General features: G+C 54.3%; 1 protein-coding gene across 3 annotated transcripts in view; it reads left to right on the top strand.

Moving 5' to 3' along the window:
* PAPPA2 (pappalysin 2) overlaps positions 1-19127 on the top strand; it is a gene marked incomplete at its 5' end in the record, with an annotated part of 83135 nt that overhangs the window by 47722 nt on the left and 16286 nt on the right. For 2 of the 3 annotated variants that reach the window (XM_083846842.1, XM_083846840.1), the window contains 6 exons: positions 332-509; positions 2385-2598; positions 8698-8866; positions 8981-9113; positions 10168-10277; positions 12831-12902. In XM_083846842.1, the coding sequence (XP_083702968.1) occupies positions 332-509; positions 2385-2598; positions 8698-8866; positions 8981-9113; positions 10168-10277; positions 12831-12902 (876 nt within the window). The remainder of the gene's footprint in view (positions 1-331; positions 510-2384; positions 2599-8697; positions 8867-8980; positions 9114-10167; positions 10278-12830; positions 12903-19127) is intronic. The other variant, XM_083846841.1, reaches the window with a different exon arrangement.

Here is a 19127-nt window from a genome sequence, read left to right as displayed (position 1 = left end):
GCTGGGAATAACCTGTAGTTCAGGAAATTCTTGTGTATTTTGAAGGGATTTTTTTTGGCCCTTAATGTGCTCTAGCACCACTTAGACAATGTCACACTTGGAGGCAAGCAGTTGCAGACCAGTTGCAGAAGGCCTCTAGAGGTGACCTGCGTGTCACCCCAGGGACCAGTCACTGCTTTCACACCCCCAGCATCATGCCTTGAACCCCAAGAACGCCACACTGTGCCACACAAAGTCCCTGAAACCTGGGCCAGCCCGTTTGGCTGCAGTACTAAAATATGCTGTTAGAGCTCGGTTTCAGGGGTCTGATGGAGCCTCGCTTTCTCCGCAGCAGGACGTGGTTCTGACGTGCAGCTCAGGGCGGTGGGACCGATCTGTGACTTGTGACCCTGTTGACTGCGGTGTCCCTGACCAGTCGCATGTCTACTATGCCAAGTTCTCCTGCCCCAAAGGGACCACCTACCTGAAGCGATGCTCCTTCTCCTGCATCCACCCGGCCAAGCTTCAAGGTACGGTCTGGAGTGCCAGGGGATTTAATCCTCCCTTTTTGGTGCCACCTCTCCATGCGTGTCCCTAGGTGTTTCAAAGTGACCATTGCTACTTTGAATTTCCTGGTTGTCCTCGCCTCTGCCAGCCAGGTGAGCTCTTGGGAGACCTCCCTACATGGTGGGCATCCATCCCTCTTGAGCAGGGACACCATGGTGTGGGGATGCTCCCTCTGATGCTCACCCCCTGGCTGGCGACCCATATCCATCCCCCTCAGGGTGTTGGGATGTCTTCTTCTGAGAGCTGGTGAGGTCTGGCAGGCTCCGGTGTTATGGGGATGAGGGAGGCGAGAAGTGTAGGGATCCAGTGCAGACAAACAGGGAGGACTTCAGAGAGCCAAAAATGGGCTGGTGGCTGTGGGAAAGCATATGGTTCAGGAAGCCTGGGGCCTTATAAAGCCGTAGAGACTGATGCCCACAGCTGCAGAGCAGTCTCGGAGATGTGCACCACCCAGACACACAGCAGTCCTCCAGACACGCCATGGCCTGGCTTTCATTCTGCCGACTCCATCAATACCCACAGGAATGTTTTTAAGCCAAGTCGGAGAAAGAGAGCTACTGTTCCTGTCTATACAAGGCTGAGCTGGATGGGATTTCGTGGGTAATTGCCTTGACAGCTTCAAGCATTGGGACTTTATGTGAGTTTCCACCAGCGCCTTTGCTCCAAACAATCACATACAACAAATCATTTTAATGGGTGCCCTATTTTATGGCGACATTTATAGCTGAAACGTATGAAAATCATTTACTGTTTTTTTAGTTAAATCTACGGAGCAAAAACTGCAGGGAATTAAGGTCTCATTTCATGACAGGAGGGACGCCGGCAGATCCCAGCGTGAGCTGATCAAAGGGTAGTGCACAAATGACAATTCGACAGACCAAATTCTGCACAAAGCCATGCCATTGCCTTTGGTGGGTCAACTGAGGGCAGGGCTTGAAGCTGATATTTCCCTAACAGCCTCCTCTTGTTCCTGTTGAAGTCAATGGGAGGTTTGCCACGGGCTCCCTTGGCGGGAGGTGTCCCATCCGTGGAGTGCCCTGGGTGGCTTCCAGCAGCTGACACAAGTCCTGGTGGTGCTCAGCCAAGGCTGTCGAGGCGCGCGAGTAGACTCGGAGAGGTCCAGCTGTCTCTGCCGAGCTGTCGAGGCAGGAACGTGTCTGCTGCTTGTACTCCCCGAAGGCTGGCGTCCTTATGGGCAGCCTCTCAGTGCTAATAAATGCTAAGAACAGGCAGGGAAGGGATCGCATGGCTGCATGGCTCCTGCCACGGCACTTGGAGGTGGGGACAACCCATACGCCTTGCCGCCGGGAGCACCGGCCCATCGGGAACGCAAGCGCTGAGCGGAGCCACGGTCTTGCCCTTGTCCAAGAGCAGCTGTAGGCAGAGCGGTGATCCTATAAAAACAAAGTGATGCTCGGTTCCCTGTCAACTCTGAGGTCAGGATTCCCAGTTACACGAGGTAGGGCTCCTGCATCTGTCCTGCTGGCACTTCCCATCTTGTGCTGTACACATGGCATGGGGCGAGATGGCTTGTAAGGGCAGGTGTTGGACAAGCTGCAGAAAGCACCCAGGGAGACTGAAGTTGAGCTGAAATAAATATGAGAGAGAGGCTGTCATACACAAAGCCCCCAGCCCACTGACGGCTCTCCTGAGGTATCACCAGAGAGGGGAATTTAAGGGAGAGTTGGGGGAAGATGTGCAGAAACAAAATTGCTTCTCCAGCCCCTAGCTGTCCAACTAGCCCATGGTCTTCCAATTTATTGCTTCCCTTCGTGTCCATACCCACTCTAACAAGAGGAATTTTGAACCCAAACGCGCTGCTTCTCTCTTGGTGCCAGGAATGAACCAGTGGCTGACCTGCCTGGAGGACGGTCTCTGGTCGCTCCCCGAAGCCTACTGCAAGCTGGAGTGTGATGCGCCTCCCGCGGTGGCCAACGCCAAGCTCCTGGTCCCGCGGTGCCTGCAGGGTAACCACGACGTGGGCTCCGTCTGCCGCTACAAGTGCAAACCTGGATACCACGTGGCCGAGAACGCAGCAGGCAAACCGAAAAAGTAAGTCTCTGGTGGGTCTGCCACCACTCTTCCCTGCCTCCCCTCTTTCCAGCTTGGAGGAGGAGGACAGGCCATGGTACACTGCCTGTAGTGAAGCCCTGCTTTGGCTGCTGGGATAGACACGAGGCAGAGCAGCTCGCTCTGGTCATGCTTATTTCCTCAAATGTGAGAGGCATTCCCCTAATGTAGGTCACAGCAGGTGGGAACGAGATGTAAGCTGCTGTTGAGCACGTGTACGTTAAGTGCCTTAACCTAAAGCACGAGTTGTCCCACACACCTCAAAGCACTTGTCACTTGCTGAAAATGAAGCACGTGCAGAAGTGTGTGCAGGCTCTCAGGTAATTAGCTAATGACATACCAAGATGCTAGAAGACTCCTGGAGCTGCTGCCTTTCCTCAAAGCAACAAACCCAGCGCCGTGACCTGTTTTAGTTGCAACAAATGACAGCCTTCTGTCAGGGTTAACATTTTACCCCCTGCATGTCTTGGCTAAATTTAATCTCAAACATTTGTATTTCAGTTGGAGAAGATTTTCCCAGTGCTTCAGGGAAAAATTCCTGGTGATTCACTAGCACTGTGCTGGGCCAATAACATGATGCTGGTGGGTAGAGCAGCATTTTGTCTGCGATACCTCCAGCTGAAGTCCCTGTTGGGTCTGGTCACTACAGATTCCCTGGCACAGGCGAGGTCCTCCCCAGAGTCTTGGTGCTAGCCCAAATCAAGTAATTACGTGCTAATTGTTTAATGCCCCCTTCCAGTTTTAATTGGATGCAGACTTCAGCTCTACTTAGCTCTGGGGTAGGGTTGTTGTGCACTGGGAAGCAGTTGCCAAATTTCTTGCCTAGTAATGAAGGAAGTGGTTTCTGTAAACAGCTTTTCACAGTGTTAGGAGGATTTCTTGGGCCAGGGGGAGCTGAGCAAATTACGATTATGGCTACGGTCACATGGACTGCTTTGCAAACCGTGGAACAGCTTGGATGCCTGTGGCATTCAGGCACTGGACGTGCAATCAGATCAACACAGCTTGCACAGTTAGGCTGTCTCACCCATGCTGCCACAAGCACTGGGGAAAACAATGCCCTCTGGGAGACCCCAACGCTCCTCTGATGTATGGGACTTCCCTACAGGCCTGAACAGCCTGTAAGTCAAGTCAAGGAAAATCACATGAAATAGTTTATGTTTTCATAGCAAAGGATGTCGAGATAGCGCTTTCACATTTGCTATTATCATTACTACTAACTCACCCAATATCTTTGATGGTAGGGCACGATCCTATTACAGCAAGCAAAAAAAAAAAAAAAATTAACAGAAGCAGAAAATCTGTTGCTTTCTCATGTAGATTAACTGCTCTGTGAGTGGCCTGATTCAAAGCAAAAACCTCTCCCTGGAAGTGTCTGAGCACTGTTTCATCTGGAGCTTTGCGTATGCACTCAGCCTTAGTGCAAGCCCCTTGGCACGTGCAGCGAGCAGCAGCTACTAGTCAGTACGTGGGCCAGTACTAGGTTGCTGGAAATCCTTCTGGCATTTCAGGCCTGGCAGGCAGACCATCAGAGCTGCCAGCGGGGTTGCTCTCTGTTCAGGGACATTTTTGGAGAATGGAGTTGTCAGAGAAGGCAATGGGGAGCTCTGGAAGGGGTTGGCACTGGTGGGGTGCAAGCTCCTGATGTGCTGGTGAGGGAGTAGGGTTTCAGCTGATGACTCAGACATCAGGTTTTGGGGTGTCCTGAGATCTCTCTGGGCTCTTTCTGGGTTCAGCAATCTGAGTTCTTGGGCTGTTGTCTCCCCATCATCCATCAACCCAGCAAGAACCAGCCTCGTAAAAGATTTGGTGCTGTACAGGTGTTGGTGGGCACAAGAAAGCATGACTGCAGCTTCTAACCAGCCTTCTTCAGTGCCTTTCCCTTCCACACACCGTGCAGAACACCATGGCTGCTACACCCGGACTGGGGCTCCAAGCCCTGAGCCTTGCCCCTAAGATTGTAGGGCGATGGTCCCCACCTTCCTGAGCCCGGCTGGGATCCAGCTGTCTCTGTCCCAGTTGAGATGCTCTTGGACACAGATGCTCGTGTGATTTCCTCACTTCTGTTTTGTTAGTTGAATGTTACTGCAGGGGCAGGCACTCACACAAGGATGCTTAGAAGGCTTCTGCAGTCTTTTGAAGTTCATTTCCCATAGCATAGGTGGAAGAGAAAGAGTATAAAGAAATACGTAGGCTCAGAGAAGATGCTCTTATCTGTTAACTTGGGTGAGGAAAAGCCCTTCACAAATTTGTGCTCAATCAACAAGGGATCCCTGAGGAAACACTGACTGTGTAAGCAAAATCCTGCCAGAGATTTGCTGCCTTTCTGCTGGAAGGATTGTTTAACTGATGGGGCTGACACAAAGGGTGGAAGCTTCTTCAGCTCTTTCTAAAGGAGATCTGCTTTCAGGCTGGAGAGCCCAGGTGACAGCCTAGTTTCCAGCACGCTGATTTCTCTTTCACACTTGACCCCCAAATAACAGAAGTAGGGGAACTTTACATGTGCAGCGATGCTTTGTGATGGGAGGTCTCTGTTTCTGGGCAGTGTCTGTCCAATGGCAGCACCACCACACCTGGTGGTTCGTTTCCTGCTCCTGCTTGCTCCCTCCCTCGCTGTTACCCCTTCCTGGGGCTACTCCTGAAAGGGCAGAGGCGAGAGGCTGGCCAGCGTGACCAGGAGATGTGTCAGTGAGCAAGGAACAAACGGCCCCTCACCGGAGATCACGGGAGCCATGAGACAGCCCAGCCCCCTGACAAGCTCCCGCGGGGATGTCAGCCCCTCCACCCCCCTGCCCTGTTCAAAGGCCAAGGCGGGCTGATGGAGAGGAAGAGGAGGTGGAGGAGAACACGGCCTGGAAGAAGTTAGCAGCCTGAGGGCTGGAAGCGCATCAGAAGGACCTCAGCGGGCAGAGCAGGACAGCCCAACCCCGGAGCATCGCAGCTTAGCAGGGCACGGGGCCATTGCACATCTGTGGTGGGTACAAAGGTGTGGGGCTCCTGCTTCCCCTGCCCACATCTGGCCCCTTCCAGATAAAAGGCAAACACGCAGGCAGTGGAGAGAGCCAAAAAGCCAGGTAAAGAAAACACAGGCTGTCAACTGGGCTCCCGTGTCATTTCCACCTCTCAGGCCTCTGATGAAGATTTACAGCCCGGGTTGCCCAGGCTGTTTGGAGCGAGGGGTGGAAAGCAGCACAGGTCCTACAGGACGGCATTGCTTTCTTCTAATTTACCGGCAAATCTCCCTCCTTCCTCCCCTCTCCTTTTTGAAGCCATCGGTCTCCTGCCCTGGGAGATGAGGTGGGCTTTGGGCTCATTTATCACCGTTCCTGCGTGGTGGACCCCAGCCCAGGGCTGGATTCTGGCCAGGCCCCTGTGCTCTCAGCTCCTGGAGCTCGACGAAGCTCATGCCTTCACGTCAGGCACAGCCCTCGCTGGCCTCAGGCGTCTCCCCTGCCTCCTTTCCCCATCAGACGTTGGATTGCCCAGTTGGAGGGGGAAGCGTTGACTCCGATTTTCCTGGCTTCCTCGTTAATCCTCGAGAAATGCCGCTAACCCAGATCAGAAGAAGTCAGGGGGTCTGGAAACTTCAAGCTGCTACAAGTTGTTTTTTTTTTTTTTTTTTTTTTTTTACAATTTTATTTATTTTTTAAAGCCTCTCCCTTCCCTTCTCCGTGCCTGAATACAAACTGCCCACTTCACACGCCCGGCAGTGGTCCCCGCGTCACCTTCTGCCCTGGGGTCAGCCCAGGCCACCCAGTTTTGAAGTTTGTGGCGCGGAGGCTCGTGGTGGGGCGAGCCTCCAGAGCAAGGCAGGCTCTTGGCCCAGGTCTGGAGGGGATGCAGGGGGGGGGACAGGGAGAAGCTGGGACCAGCACCGCATCAAGATCAGGAGCCCCAGAGAAGGCAATGGGGCTGCAAACCACAGTGCGTAGCCACGCGAGGGGCCGTGGGGTGCCTTCTCCCCAGCCCTTCCCCAGGTCCTCGCTGAAGGGCCTCCACTGCTATGTGGAAGATGTGATTCAGAAGAGCAACAGTGACGTGCAGTGGCTGCATCAGTTATATATCAGGTGGCCGGGTGTGCTTCTGCTTTGTGAAGGTTTTTTGCTCGGTGCCAGAGGCTTTGCACCACCGGTTTGCAGCTCTTGCCCCAAAGCCATCGCTTTGACCTCCTGCGTGGCTGTGGTGCAGCCGTGCACGAAAAGCCTCCTCTGCTCGGATTTACTCCCTGCCTGCTGGGCAATGCAAGGAGGGGAAACAGCTGCGTGAGGAGCCAACCCTCCGATGCACATCAGTGCCCCGCAGTACGTGCCTTCGCTGGCCTTCAAAGGTGGGCAAAGTGTTCAGAGGAGCAGGACTGATGGGGACGTCTTTGAAAAGCAGTGAGCATCATCCTAGGGGAAAGGGCAGCAACTGGGAATATGAAATTACCAGTGGGCTGAAGCTGCAGATGTCCATGATGGGATCTAGAGATGTTTCTCCCCATCACCCTTCCAAAATCTGATGTGGTTTCAGTTTCCTTCTGTCAATTCGAGGCTACTGGTCTCAGGAGGGCTTTGCAGGACCACTCACTGCTGGGATGCCCACGCCGTGGCAGCCCATGTTCCCGGCGTGGTCTGGTGGGGAGGTTTTGGGCAGAGCTCTGGGGGCCCTGCCGTGTCCCATCCCCTCCTGTGCCTTCTCCTTGTTACTGGTTGGAGCCTGTGTTTGTCAGAGCAGGAAACGTCTATCACTTGTATGAAATCTCTAGGAAAACAAAACAAAACAAAACAAACAAAAAAAAACAGGTCTCTGATTCCTGAAGGGACAAGGGGACTCTCTGAAAGCTTGGGATTGCAGAAATGTGCACACCGCCTTTGGGGTCAACCAGACATGCTCTGGGGCTAGAGAGCGCATTTCTCTGTCCACAGCATGGTCCTGCCTAGGGTCCTGGGGTGTTCGTAGCATACTCTGAAGGGTGCTTGCATGGACGTGTGAAGGGCAGGTTGACCCCCCTCTGCTCCGTGGGCTCATAGGGACATCACCAAGCCCGTTGCCTCCCGCTCTGGTGGCAGGGCATGGGCACTGTCCCCTCGCCGCTCCAGGCTGCGTGACCCTGCACTGTGCAGCGGGGGCACCCAGGTGGTGAACAAGGGACAATTTAGTGCCTCCCCCGGGGGTTTCTCCAGCCCAGCACTGGGCAGCAGAGGAGACACCAAATCCCCTCTGCGTACCTGCGGTGCGCTACAAACGCCTGGAGCCCTGCCTGCTGGCACCCACAGGGGGAGCAGGCAGAGGCTAGCAGCCGGAGCAGGCATCTGGTGGAAAGTGATGGGAGCCTGTTACAGAGGGGGAAGAGTCTCATTAAGGACCTGCAATCAGCTCAGGGTGAAGCTCATCAGCGCTGTCAAAAGCCACGTGTCATTGTTGGGCAGCGGCGATGTGTCCCCAGCTCGCCCAAAGACTCCCGGGGGGTTTTCATGTCCCTCTGCAGACGATGCGACACCTGTATTGCTGCCAAGGAGAGGAGACGGAGAAGTGGGTGGGCTCCGCTTCTGGCCTTTTGCTCCTTTTCTTTTTCATCATCTTTTTGGCAAGATGTTCTCGCTGGGGCTGTTTCAGCAGCACAAGATGGTGTTGGTCTGCTCCGGTGTGGCAGCTCCTCGGCGAGAGCGGGATTGACAGCTCTGGCCGACGTACAAAGAGGAGCCTCAGGAGGAGCTGGGCACGGGCCAGCAGGATTTACTGGGGGAGGCTCGCTCCTCCGAGCAAAATATGCAGCTACTGGCGGCAGGACAAGGCAACGCGGCGCACGTACCCGCAGGGGCTGCAGGGCAGGGAGAGAGCATTTAGAGGTGCTGCAAAAGATGGTGGGGAGCATGAGAAGTGTCCGGGACTCCTAAACCGGTGCGAGGGGAAAGGAAGATCCTGGCTGAGCATGGGTTGTGCTGGGGAATGGCATGGCAAAGCCCCACGCTTGGGGGTTTGAGAACCAAGGAGGGGCATCCAGGCTGCTCCTGCCTCTGCAGGATGCCCAGCGTGGCCGAGAGAGAAGGGATGCGTTTTGGGAGGCTGCAGCCCAGCTTTCCACCTGTGTCTCCCCAGGAAGTTCCTGAAGATCCAGTGCCTGGAAAGCGGGCAGTGGGAAGAGGGGCACTGCGTCCCCGTGGTGTGTGAGCCACCCCCGCCGGTCTTTGAGGGCATGTACAACTGCACCCAGGGCTTCGAGCTGGACAGCCAGTGCGTGCTGAACTGCGAGCCGCCGGGCATGCGGGTGAGTGACGGGGGCAGGGGGAGATCGGCCAGGCGTTGGGCTTCAGAGCACCTCAAAACAGCAGGGCTCGGCGCTTGGGTGCCACCAAAGGGCCGCTGCCCCTCTGCTTTCCAGGTTCCCATCATCTGCACCAAGGAGGGCTCGTGGACGGAGGAGTTCACGCTGTGTGAGAGCCTGCAGGGCACCTGCCCGCCGCCCCCGGAGCTGAACCTGGTGGAGTACAAGTGCGAGCAGGGGCACGGCATAGGTGAGAGCAGGCAAAAGCTAAGCATAAACGCAAACCCCGTGTCGAGTCAGCCCTCCCGGAGAGCTAGCTGGAAGGTCACGGTGACTCCTCTCCGTGTGCCAATCCCCACTAAATCCATGGAAATGTTTTCTCTTCTGTCCCCTTTCTGAACGCAGAGCCTGTGGGTGGCTTTAACCCTGTGCATAGCCTGGTTGTGTTCATGGGCAAGACTGAAGCTAAAACTCTGTAAGCGTTTCTTCAGAAGGAGCAAGGACTCGTCCCTAGGGCAAGCCCAGCCCTCTGCAGTGTTTTTCCCACCCTCCAGCCCTTCACTCCCCCCCGCGGTCTCTGCCCTTGTTATGACTGCTGACATTTGCAGGGTTAATGAGGCAGGCCCTAGATAAAAGCTGGAGTGACAATTGTGTGTAACAGGGCACTTTCACCAGACGAGGGACCACATCATCCATTTCTTTCTCCAAGACTCAGTCGCTTTTCAGCTGCAATGCTCAGTCACAGCCGTTACATCCCATCTAGCATCCTGCTGGATAGGACATTTGGGCACAACCAGGGTCTGAGCAAAATTGGCTGAGGCAGGGCTGAGGCTGAGCTTCAGACAGACCTGATGTGAAGCTGGGAATAGGGCTGGGACCCACCTGGTTTTCTAGGGTGGCTTTTTTACAGTTTTTTTTTCTTTTCTTTTCCTCCTGGGTCATAGGAAGGTGTGGTAGAAAAACTATGAGAGGTGCTTCTTGACATGTGAACAAACATCCCATAACATCCAGGCCAGTTGTGTTTTCCTGCTGGATCCCACGTCCTGCCATCAGGGCTTGGATCTGTCTCTTAGGGCACGTTCAATTCTTATCTCATTCAGGAGAGGTAAATCAGCCATCAGAAAACTCCAGTAGGCTCTTCTATAAGTCAGGATTTGGGGAAGGAATTGTCAAGTGCTGGGGGACTAAGGGTCACCTTCACACCCACAGTGCAGGAGCCCGCAGGTTCGGACCTGGTGCCCGCCTGTAACACGCCACTGCCTGGTTCTTGCTGGAAGCCCTCACGGCTGTCTCTCCTTCCGCAGGTGCTGTGTGCACACCCTCCTGTATTATACCGCCCAGCGACCCCGTCATACTGCCTGAAAATGTAACTGCTGAGACTATGGATCACCGTCTGCAGCCCACCAGAGTCCAGGTACGTGGGGAGGTGGCGTCCCTGTAGCAGGGGGTTCATTAGCCACGTAGGTGGGGCCCTCAAAATATTTATCGTGTGGCCAAATCTGTCCTCCCTCCTCTGCATCTGGTGCTTTTCCATACCAGCGCTTTCCTTTGCCCATCTTGAGCCCTTCTGGGTAAATTGGTGTGGCAGTGGAGGAGCAGCTGGGCGATGAATGCGTGTGGCTATTCAGGCTCACCCGTGCCCAGGCTGAGGATGCTACTGCACAGCCTCCTGCTCTCCGAAACCAAAGCTCAGCGTAAGCCATCGGCTCTCGAGTGAGCTTTCCAGGACTTGCAGGATGCCTCCGCGAAGGAAGCTAAAGGCAGGAATCCCGCTGACTTTTGGGACACACCGCATGCCTGAATCTGGCTGTTACTGTCAGCCAAGGCACTGGGAGGATTGAGCACGGAGCAAAAGCCGCCCCTGGCACTGGGCAGGGTGCAAGCCCCGGTCCCCCCTCACCTGGCAGCGGCGAAGCAGCCCCGGGAAGGCGTCTCCGTGCTGGGGAGGAGGCATCGCCGTCAGCTGGAAGGTGGCTCCTGCTGCCAGGACCCGCTGGCCGCCCGCTCCCCTCTCCCTCCCCAGCCCTTACTCATTCTGTAGGCAAAACAGCTCAAATAGCTCGCATAGTTTGGATCTCGACAGCACGACTTTCCCAAAAAGCAGCTCCGCCGGGGTAATATTTCTTAAAATAAAACCGAGATGCAGAAGGAAGGAGGTGGAACAAAGAAAAGCAAACAGCCTTCCCCGGAGCCGGCGCCCCCATGCAGGCGCTGCGCCCTCCTCCCGGGGGCCCAGCATCATCCCCGCTCCGTGTCTGCGGGCGCTGCCCTGCCTCACCTCGAAGCAGCAGACCCGCAGCACGTCGCTGCCGGGGGCGAGGACGCCCGTGGCGTGTGGGACTGCGGAGCACGAGCCTTGGAAGGAGGCAGCGGGTGGCTTGGCCGCTGGTTCTCGTGCAAGGGAGGCAGTTTGGAGCAGGGAAGAAAGGCGTTATTTTAAGCAGCGGCGCTGCCCCTTGCCAGCAGCCTTGTTTTCCTCTCTGCCTTGTTCCCCTTTACACCTCCCAGCCCTCCTGCCGGGCTTGTGTTCCCAGGGGCTGCCAGGCTCCCCAGGTGACGGGGACGATGCAACAACCCGCACGAGGGGCAGCACCGGTGGTTTTCAGCACTGATCCATCGCATCCCACTGCCAAGCAGGTTTGGGGATTTGTTCAAGGCGTGCAGCAACCACGTATGAAATGTCCCAGTGGGGCTGGGATTCAAGCGTCTTTTGGGATGAGCAGGAATTGGCCATCCTGGGCTTCTCTGCCCAATCTGATTGCAGCTATTTCTGAGTCTGCCTTCTCTGCCCTGGCTGAGGACCCTGAGGACACTGGTACTCTGGACCAGCTTTGCTCCTGGCAACACATCAGGTTGAACTGGAGGCTTCCTGGTGCAGGATGGAGCTGAGAAACACAACAGAAGCCCAGGATGGTACATGAAGCAGATAGAGATGCCACCAGGCAGCCTGCAGATACCTTGCCCTTCCCCAGGCACATCCAAACCTGCTGCTAAAGCACAGACCCGGGCAGAGGTGCCCCATCCCGTGCTGCCGTGCATCCTGCAGATGCCAGAGCCAGGCTGGGGGAAGACATACGTGCCCGTCCGTGCAGCTCCTGTGCTATGGAGGGCATCCTAGGACACTTTCACAGGCCAGCTCTCGTTTTATGGGGCCTCAGATTTCAAAGCCTGCCTGAGCTTTACAAGGAGGAAATTGTCTGTGTGGTGGGGCTTTTCTTCCCCCATATAATCATGTGTGCTCCCAACAACCCCCTTCTGAATTACGGGGATGGAGCGTTCCAGTCAGATGAAACCGAGACCTCTGCATCTTGCTCTTGTGTCCAGTTGGCTGCAGCAGCTAAATTCAAGCCTCGTAAATACCAGCAATGACCTCAACGGCGGGGGTGAACGTGAGCCTGGTGTATCCAGACCCGGCCAAGTTCGGGGAGGTGGGTCCTCAGGTGTCCCCCCCCCCGCAGCCCTGGGGACACGGCTCTTGGAGCCTGAGCAGGACTCAATGGGCGAATTGATGCCGGCATCCAGCAACCGCTGGCTGGGCGAGAAGCTGCTAAATCCAGCTCGGTGCAATGAGATGAACGGAGGGCTCCTGTCTGTGGTGGCCACGCATGGCTTCTTCCCAGCTTGGCTGGTGGCCACCGTGGCATAGTGCTGCCAGCCAAACCCAGTTCCCTGGAGATCCCTGCCATCTCCCCTTGTCCTCTCCCTGTTGGGCATATATATGTATATATACATATACCCACATATCTATTTATCTAGCCTCTGTTTTGAGCAACGTGCCCTGCTGTGTGGGTGAAGCTGGTGCTACCTTGGGTTTGCTGGGTTTCAAGAGGTGAAGGGAGGGCTCGGGGGTGATGCTGCTGCTCTGCCCGTGATGTCGAGGGAACCCCTACGCCCCCAGGAGGCGGTCGTGGTGGCTGCCCTCCCTCTGCCACCTCCTCTAACTGCTGTTTTCTCCTCTCCTCCTCAGCACATCGTATGCACGGGCAGGCTGCGATGGTACCCAGACCCCTCCGGCATTCACTGCATCCAGTCGTGTGAGGTGAGTCGCGGCCGGGACCCTTCACCACGCGCTTGCTCCACATGGGGCCAGGGCTCGCAGGCCAAGCAGGAGACCAGAGCAAGCACACTTGGCAGCGCGTGGTGGAAGCACTCTGGGTTTTCAGAGCTACCACGGGCACCAGAGAGGGTGGAGGAAACTCCCCAGGCACACTGAGCATTAGTGGGAAATCAGCCAGAAGTTTCCAGATACCACAGGCTCTCAGGTGTGACTCCTGGCTCTCCGGGCTCTGCCAGCCCACAGCCAGGTCTGGGCCAGCAGAGTGGATTCCTAGAGATGAAGGGACCAGAGGTGAGATGCCTTCCCCCATCTGCAGGACCTGCAGGGACAAGGTGGGGTCTGCAACGAGCTGGCGCGGGGCACAGTGATGTCCTGGCGTTTCAGCAGCTGGGGCGATGCTGGGGTGAGCCTGCAGCGTGCCGCTCCGCTGCAGAGCGGGGCCAGGGCTTCAGACTGCGTTTCCTTCCTCACGCTCTTCTTGGCCAGCCCGGGAAGAAAATTCTAGCAAAAAGGATTTCACTGGCAAGGGGTATCCCCAAAATGTGCACGCTGACTCCAAGCCTGAATATTTCCTTAACCAGAACTGCAGTTCTGGAGTAATATGGGTCCAGAAAAGCCCGGTGTGACTCACGCGTCCAACCAAAACAAGGAGGATTTCCAACGTCGTGTGTGCAAAACAAACCGCTCCCCAAGAATCTGCAGACAAAGAATTCCTTGCAGAAATTGGTTAGCCGCTCATTTCGTTTTGAATAATTACCAGGCAGGAGAAAATCATAGGCAGCCTGGAGTCAGTTCGCAGAGGAAATGAAAAATAGGCAGTCTTTGTCGAGCACTATTTGTTATTATGATTGAGGGTAAAAAAAAAAAGGGGGGGGCAGATTTGGAATGTTGTATGCTGAAAATTTGGGATTTTTACCAAAAAGGAAAATGTAAATGAAGTCTGCACACCAAAAATAGCTTTGGGTTTTGCTGGTTTTTTTTTTTTTTTGGATGCATTCATTTCAATGCAAATGATCGGTTTTGCTCACTGATTCTGCCTAGCTCAGCTCTTTGTCGGCTGAATTACAGGAGAAGGGGCAGCATATACGACCATGTGTGACCATACAGCCTCAGTGCTGCAGGGGGCACGTCCCTAGGGAGGAAATGTTGTGCTCAACAGGACATGCAGTAGTTACTTCCCAAACCTGATTGTTGTGCTGTGTCTCTCCTGTAACCCATGGGCTACTAGCTTAGGGGAATAGGCTGTTGTGTGCTAGAGAGGCATTGGATGGTCGAGTACCATGGCTTGGTGGTGGATCCAGTGTCTTGGGAGCTCCGTGTCTTTCTATAGCATGCCTTTCAGCTTGGCTCTGGGGCAATGTATTTGAGCAGGATGGTTCTGCACCTCACCTTTGGTCTGTGTCTTCAGCAAGAGGTCCCATAAAGGATGATGGAAAAATGCCAGCCTGTTTGTGTGTGTGTGAGAGAGAGGGACCAACTACCTGAATCTCACACCAGGTCTCTGTCTTCTCGTCAGCCACCTAAACATTCTTGTGGCCAACACAAGCTCTTTCTGTTCCTGGATGCTTGTCATCGCCATTTACTTTTAGAAAGCAATCCCAGACAAAAGTTATAGCTACAGCTATAACAAGCAAGCCAAAATCTTGCAGTGTCCTAAGAGCAAAAAAAGGGTCTACTCTCATCTTTCCAATTGTATACTTTTCTACACCTTCTCTGTTTTCAATTATTCTTTCAACAGGAATGACCAAGCAGTACATACTCTTCCCGCTGAGATCTCACCAAAGCCCTGCAAGAAAGCCTTTGTGTGCAGGAAATCTCTTGTTTGATAGGACCCAGGAACATAGCTGTCATTTCTGCAGTTGCATCAGTCTGGCAGCTCAGAGAGATCCTGAGGTCAGCAAGTACACCCAGATCTTTCTCTGCATCCTTTGTTTCCAACTGATGAGCTCCAAGCTAACAGCAGATGTTTTACTATCAGTATAAGAGCTTGCCCTTCAATTTTACACAAGCGAATGTCATCCTGTTTCTCTCCCTAGTTCTCCAGGTCATCTAACTATTTGTCAGATAACCTGATCCTCCTCTGTGGAACAATGTCTTCTTCCTTGTTAGCAATTTCATCAGCCCAGGACTATTTTTAAGGTCACAGTCACTCACTGCAATACTAATGAAGATTCATCCTTCAGATTGTTTCTTTTGCCCTCATGCTTTCCTTTCAGAAACAGCTCACAGTCGCCTCGTCCCTGTTCTTCTCCTCCCTTCTCATGTCTTTGATTACTCTTTTCATTGGGTTTTCTTCCACAATCTTGCAGGTCATTAAGTCTTGCTAGACAACTCTCTTTTATTTTATTTTTTAACATGGGATTTATAGTAGTCATTATATTGCCGCAAAGCACAACTATTACCAAAACTGTCTCATTCAAAGTATTTCTCTGGGGTCTATTTGGCACTGGGGAGAAGAGAGGTGTTACCAGTCCCCTCATCTGACCAGGGGAAATGCCCTGAACATCATTCCCACCTCATCTGTGCTTGCTTGCACCCACATCGCCTCACTGCTCTTCTTCTCCTGCCTCCATCCTTGTGACCAAAAGCCCTGCAGATCTTGGAGGTCATTTCACTTGGGGCCAAATTCTTGTGGGATGTGGGGACATCAGATGGCAAGAGTAGGGTAGGGATGGCATACAACCCATTAATCTGGTTTTGCTGCATGACACCTCCCTCCCCATCCCTTATTTTTGTGTCTGCTTCATTTGCCTGCACAAGAAATGTTCTGCTTTTTTAGCTTCTCTTGGGTCTGACATGGTTCAGCTTTGACTTGCTAGCTGTGCAGGCCACCTTAGTCCCAGATTCCTCCTCATTTCACAGCAATCCCTCACCAGGGGTACCTCCTTTAGGAGCCCAGCCTCTGCTCTCCACTGAGCAGCCAACTGCTGTTCCAGGGGCCTGTGCAGGTCCCTTCAGGTCCAGGTCACCCCTCGGAGATGTCATTGTCTCTCCATTGACGTCAGAGAGCACGTTGGGTGAGGAAGCATTCTCATCCGGCCACCTCAGCTAGGGGAGCAGCCCTACCCGGGAGGAATGCAGGCCTCCTGCCTGCTGTTCAGCCTCTCCCTGGAGGACTCACTTCAGGCTGGGGCATGGCAGCAGCCACCAAGCCCAGGCTCAACCCACCTGGCCCCACTTCACCCATCTCCTGCTGGAAATTTCAAGTCACCGTGCAGTGGCATCAGAGGGATGCTCGCTCATCATTCTCAAACTCTGTCGGCGAGACCAGCCTGCCTGCTCATCCCTCTCGCTCCTCTCCCCACCTCCTTTCTCTTTCCATTTAATCTGGTCGTCCATCTGCCTCCCGGTCTCTCGCTGCACCTTGCCAAGTTCCCCATCCCCGCGGCGCGGAGGCACGTAGTTCGGGATGCAAAGCCTTCCAGGAGCTCGTCAGGAATACAAGTTAGTGCTGAGCGCACTTCACCTCTCGAGGGCCAGTGGAACATCTCATCCCCTGCCATCAGTAGAAAAACAGATGGCAGCACTTGGGGGGAGAGAGGAGGGGGCTTGTGGCTGGGTGGAGGAGGAGGAGAGAAGGCTCTCCTCCCCACCCTGGGCCTGGTGCTGTGCTCAGTCCGTGCATGAGTGTGGCCAGTATTTGCCACATCTCTGAGAGGAGAGCATCTTCCAGTCCATGCTACTCACCAGCTCTGCACCCCGATTTCTCCCACCATAGGGACTCCTCTCTTTTTATACTGTGGTTCTGGTAGAAAAGGTCACTTATTTTATCATCACCCTGTTTACTCAGCATTACTCACAGGATGGAGCCACCGCCACCATCCTGCTCAGAGGAACATGGGCTGCTCTCGCGGTGATCGAGCAGACACAGACAGCCAAGACCTCCTGAAACATGCTGACCTCACCCCCGGCTCTGTTTCACCGTTGCGTGAGGGCAGCAAAGGGTTAACTGTAGTTTTAATTGCAGTAGGTGCCATTTGGGGGGAAAGGCAGAGGGTGACAGCCAAGGGGAAGGCTGGGGGGCTCTGCCTGAGGCTGGCTTGGCTAGGGCACGCCTGGAGGCTTGGCCACAAGATGGCCGCCTGGTGCGATGGGTGCCGGCAGGCCGAGCTGCTGGGGCCTTCTCAGGTCTTCGCCACACGAGGACAAGGTCTCGCTGCCCTTGTGCATGCTGCCGACCGTGTTATCACGATCGTAAAATGCTAAGCTGTTCTCTCTTTCGTGGTTTTCCTGAGTAATTGCAGAGGCAATTAGGAGTTAGGGATCAAAGCATGGTTCTGGCTGCAAGCTGTTACCGCGGCTCGTGACCCAACAGGTAGCCGAGGACCCTGAAGGATCCTTGGCCCTTCTCACCGCTATGCATAAAACCCTCCCTTGGCATGTCCGTGGCCTGTGGCCAGCATTTGTCAGCCACAATTAACCCCTTTGAGAATGCATTCAATAGGGACGTTGGGAAGTCTCATCTAAAATCAGGGTCCCACCGTGCATTAAAGCGATGGGAGATGGGGTGTGGCACCCTGCTGGGGTGTCCTCACCATCAGTGGGACCCCCTGTGTTCTCAGACCCCCAGGACTCTGATTTTATGCCATGGCAAAGCTCAGCTCAGGAAACCAGGCAGGAGCATGATGCTGGTGGGATGCTGTGCTCCGAGAGAGACCTGCTTCTGCTCTCCTGGTGCTTAGGGCAGTGAGGACTGCAGGTGACCTACTGTCTTCAAGGAGACTCTCTGGAGCAACCAGGTACTTCAGCGGGGCCAGAATTTAAAGTCACCCTCTCATCCTGCTCATATCACCACTACCTCATTTCCCATCCCCATGGGAGCATTTTGTGACTCTTTTATCCAGTCTGCACTCTTCCTCTGCCTGCCACCTGGCTTTGAAAATGGGGAGAGGATCCTACTGCTCTTTTTGTAAGCAAACAAGAGGCTGTGTGACTGCTGTTGCCTCAGGGGTCTTGCCAAAGCCTACAAGCCCTTGTGGTCCAGGTGATCAGAAAGGACTCTGTGAGTTGCCCAAGACTCTGGTACATTCGCGTATTGGTTGGTGTGTGCCATGTTGGCCTCCACATCTCCAGAGGATGCAGTGAAGCAATCAAAGTGATTAGAGGGATGCCACAGCTAGGCATCCTTAAAAGACTGGGACTCTCCAGCTTGGAGAGCAGGAGGCTGCTGGAGGTGTGCCAAGTCACAGAGGTGCTGGGTAAGATGGATGCAGAACTAGGGAGCACTGGCAAGGGGGTTTCAAACAGGTGAAAGAAAATATCTTGTACACAGTGAGCCTTGAACTCTGAACCTGGCTGGCAGGTGAGGCTGCAGAGGTGGGCAGTAGCTTTAAGTTCAGAAAGGGATTTAAAATATTGGTGGACATAGGATCCTTATTAAAGAGATACAAAAAGGACCAGGCAGGGCTGTATGAGCAGGAGAGAACCTTTGTCCCCTGCACACATGTGGAGTGTGATTACAGAGATCACATTTTCTTAAGAGACAAAGCAACCAGAGGGAAGCAAAGCAATCACACAGGAGCATGGTGAAAGGGACAGGTTGCAGAGCCCCCCGTCCCACTCTCCCCGCTCTCTGCAGTGCCTTCGCGCAGCCAGGGGCACAGACAGAGGAGTGGAAAGCCACTGAAAGCACCCGCTGAAATAAAAATCAGTGAGTTGCATTGGATAATAAACAAACATCCCCAAGCATAGCCCAGCCAAAACGCTCTTCCAACACGAATATTCCCCTTCAGCTCCTTCATCCCTCGTACATTGTTTTTCTTTCTGTTTAAGATCTGTAACAAGAACTTGGCAGAAACCAGATACAAGTGGGTCAGGAGGCCCTTGTGGTTTTCAGGGCTTGTTTTCCATAACCCGTTCTATCCTGCAACATATTTTGCACGAACGGCTTGGCAGGAGATCCCCTGCTGGGCAGCAGGCGAGGTGCTAGGGCAGGACGGCAGGCTGGTGCTCGTGGCAGGGGAAGCCCAGGCTTCCTGCATGCGGGGGCCCACCTCGGGGAGCCCTGGGCTTGCCAGGAGCACTGTCTCTGTGCAGCATCTCCCTGTGCTCCCCCTTGCCTGCTCTCTGCTGCTTCTGGGTGCTTCCTCCCCTCATCTTCTGTGAGCACTGAGATCAGGGTGTAGAAAGGATGAGGCTAAGGGGGGCCCACCATGACCAGATAATGGACACAGATGCTTTTATTCAGGCAAAGATCTGCTCTCATGT

Source organism: Anser anser, assembly GCF_964211835.1.
Source record: "Anser anser genome assembly, chromosome: 8".
Classification (NCBI taxonomy): domain Eukaryota; kingdom Metazoa; phylum Chordata; class Aves; order Anseriformes; family Anatidae; genus Anser; species Anser anser.
The sequence above is the reverse complement of the archived record's forward strand: the minus strand, read 5'-3'. Positions and strand labels throughout refer to the sequence as shown.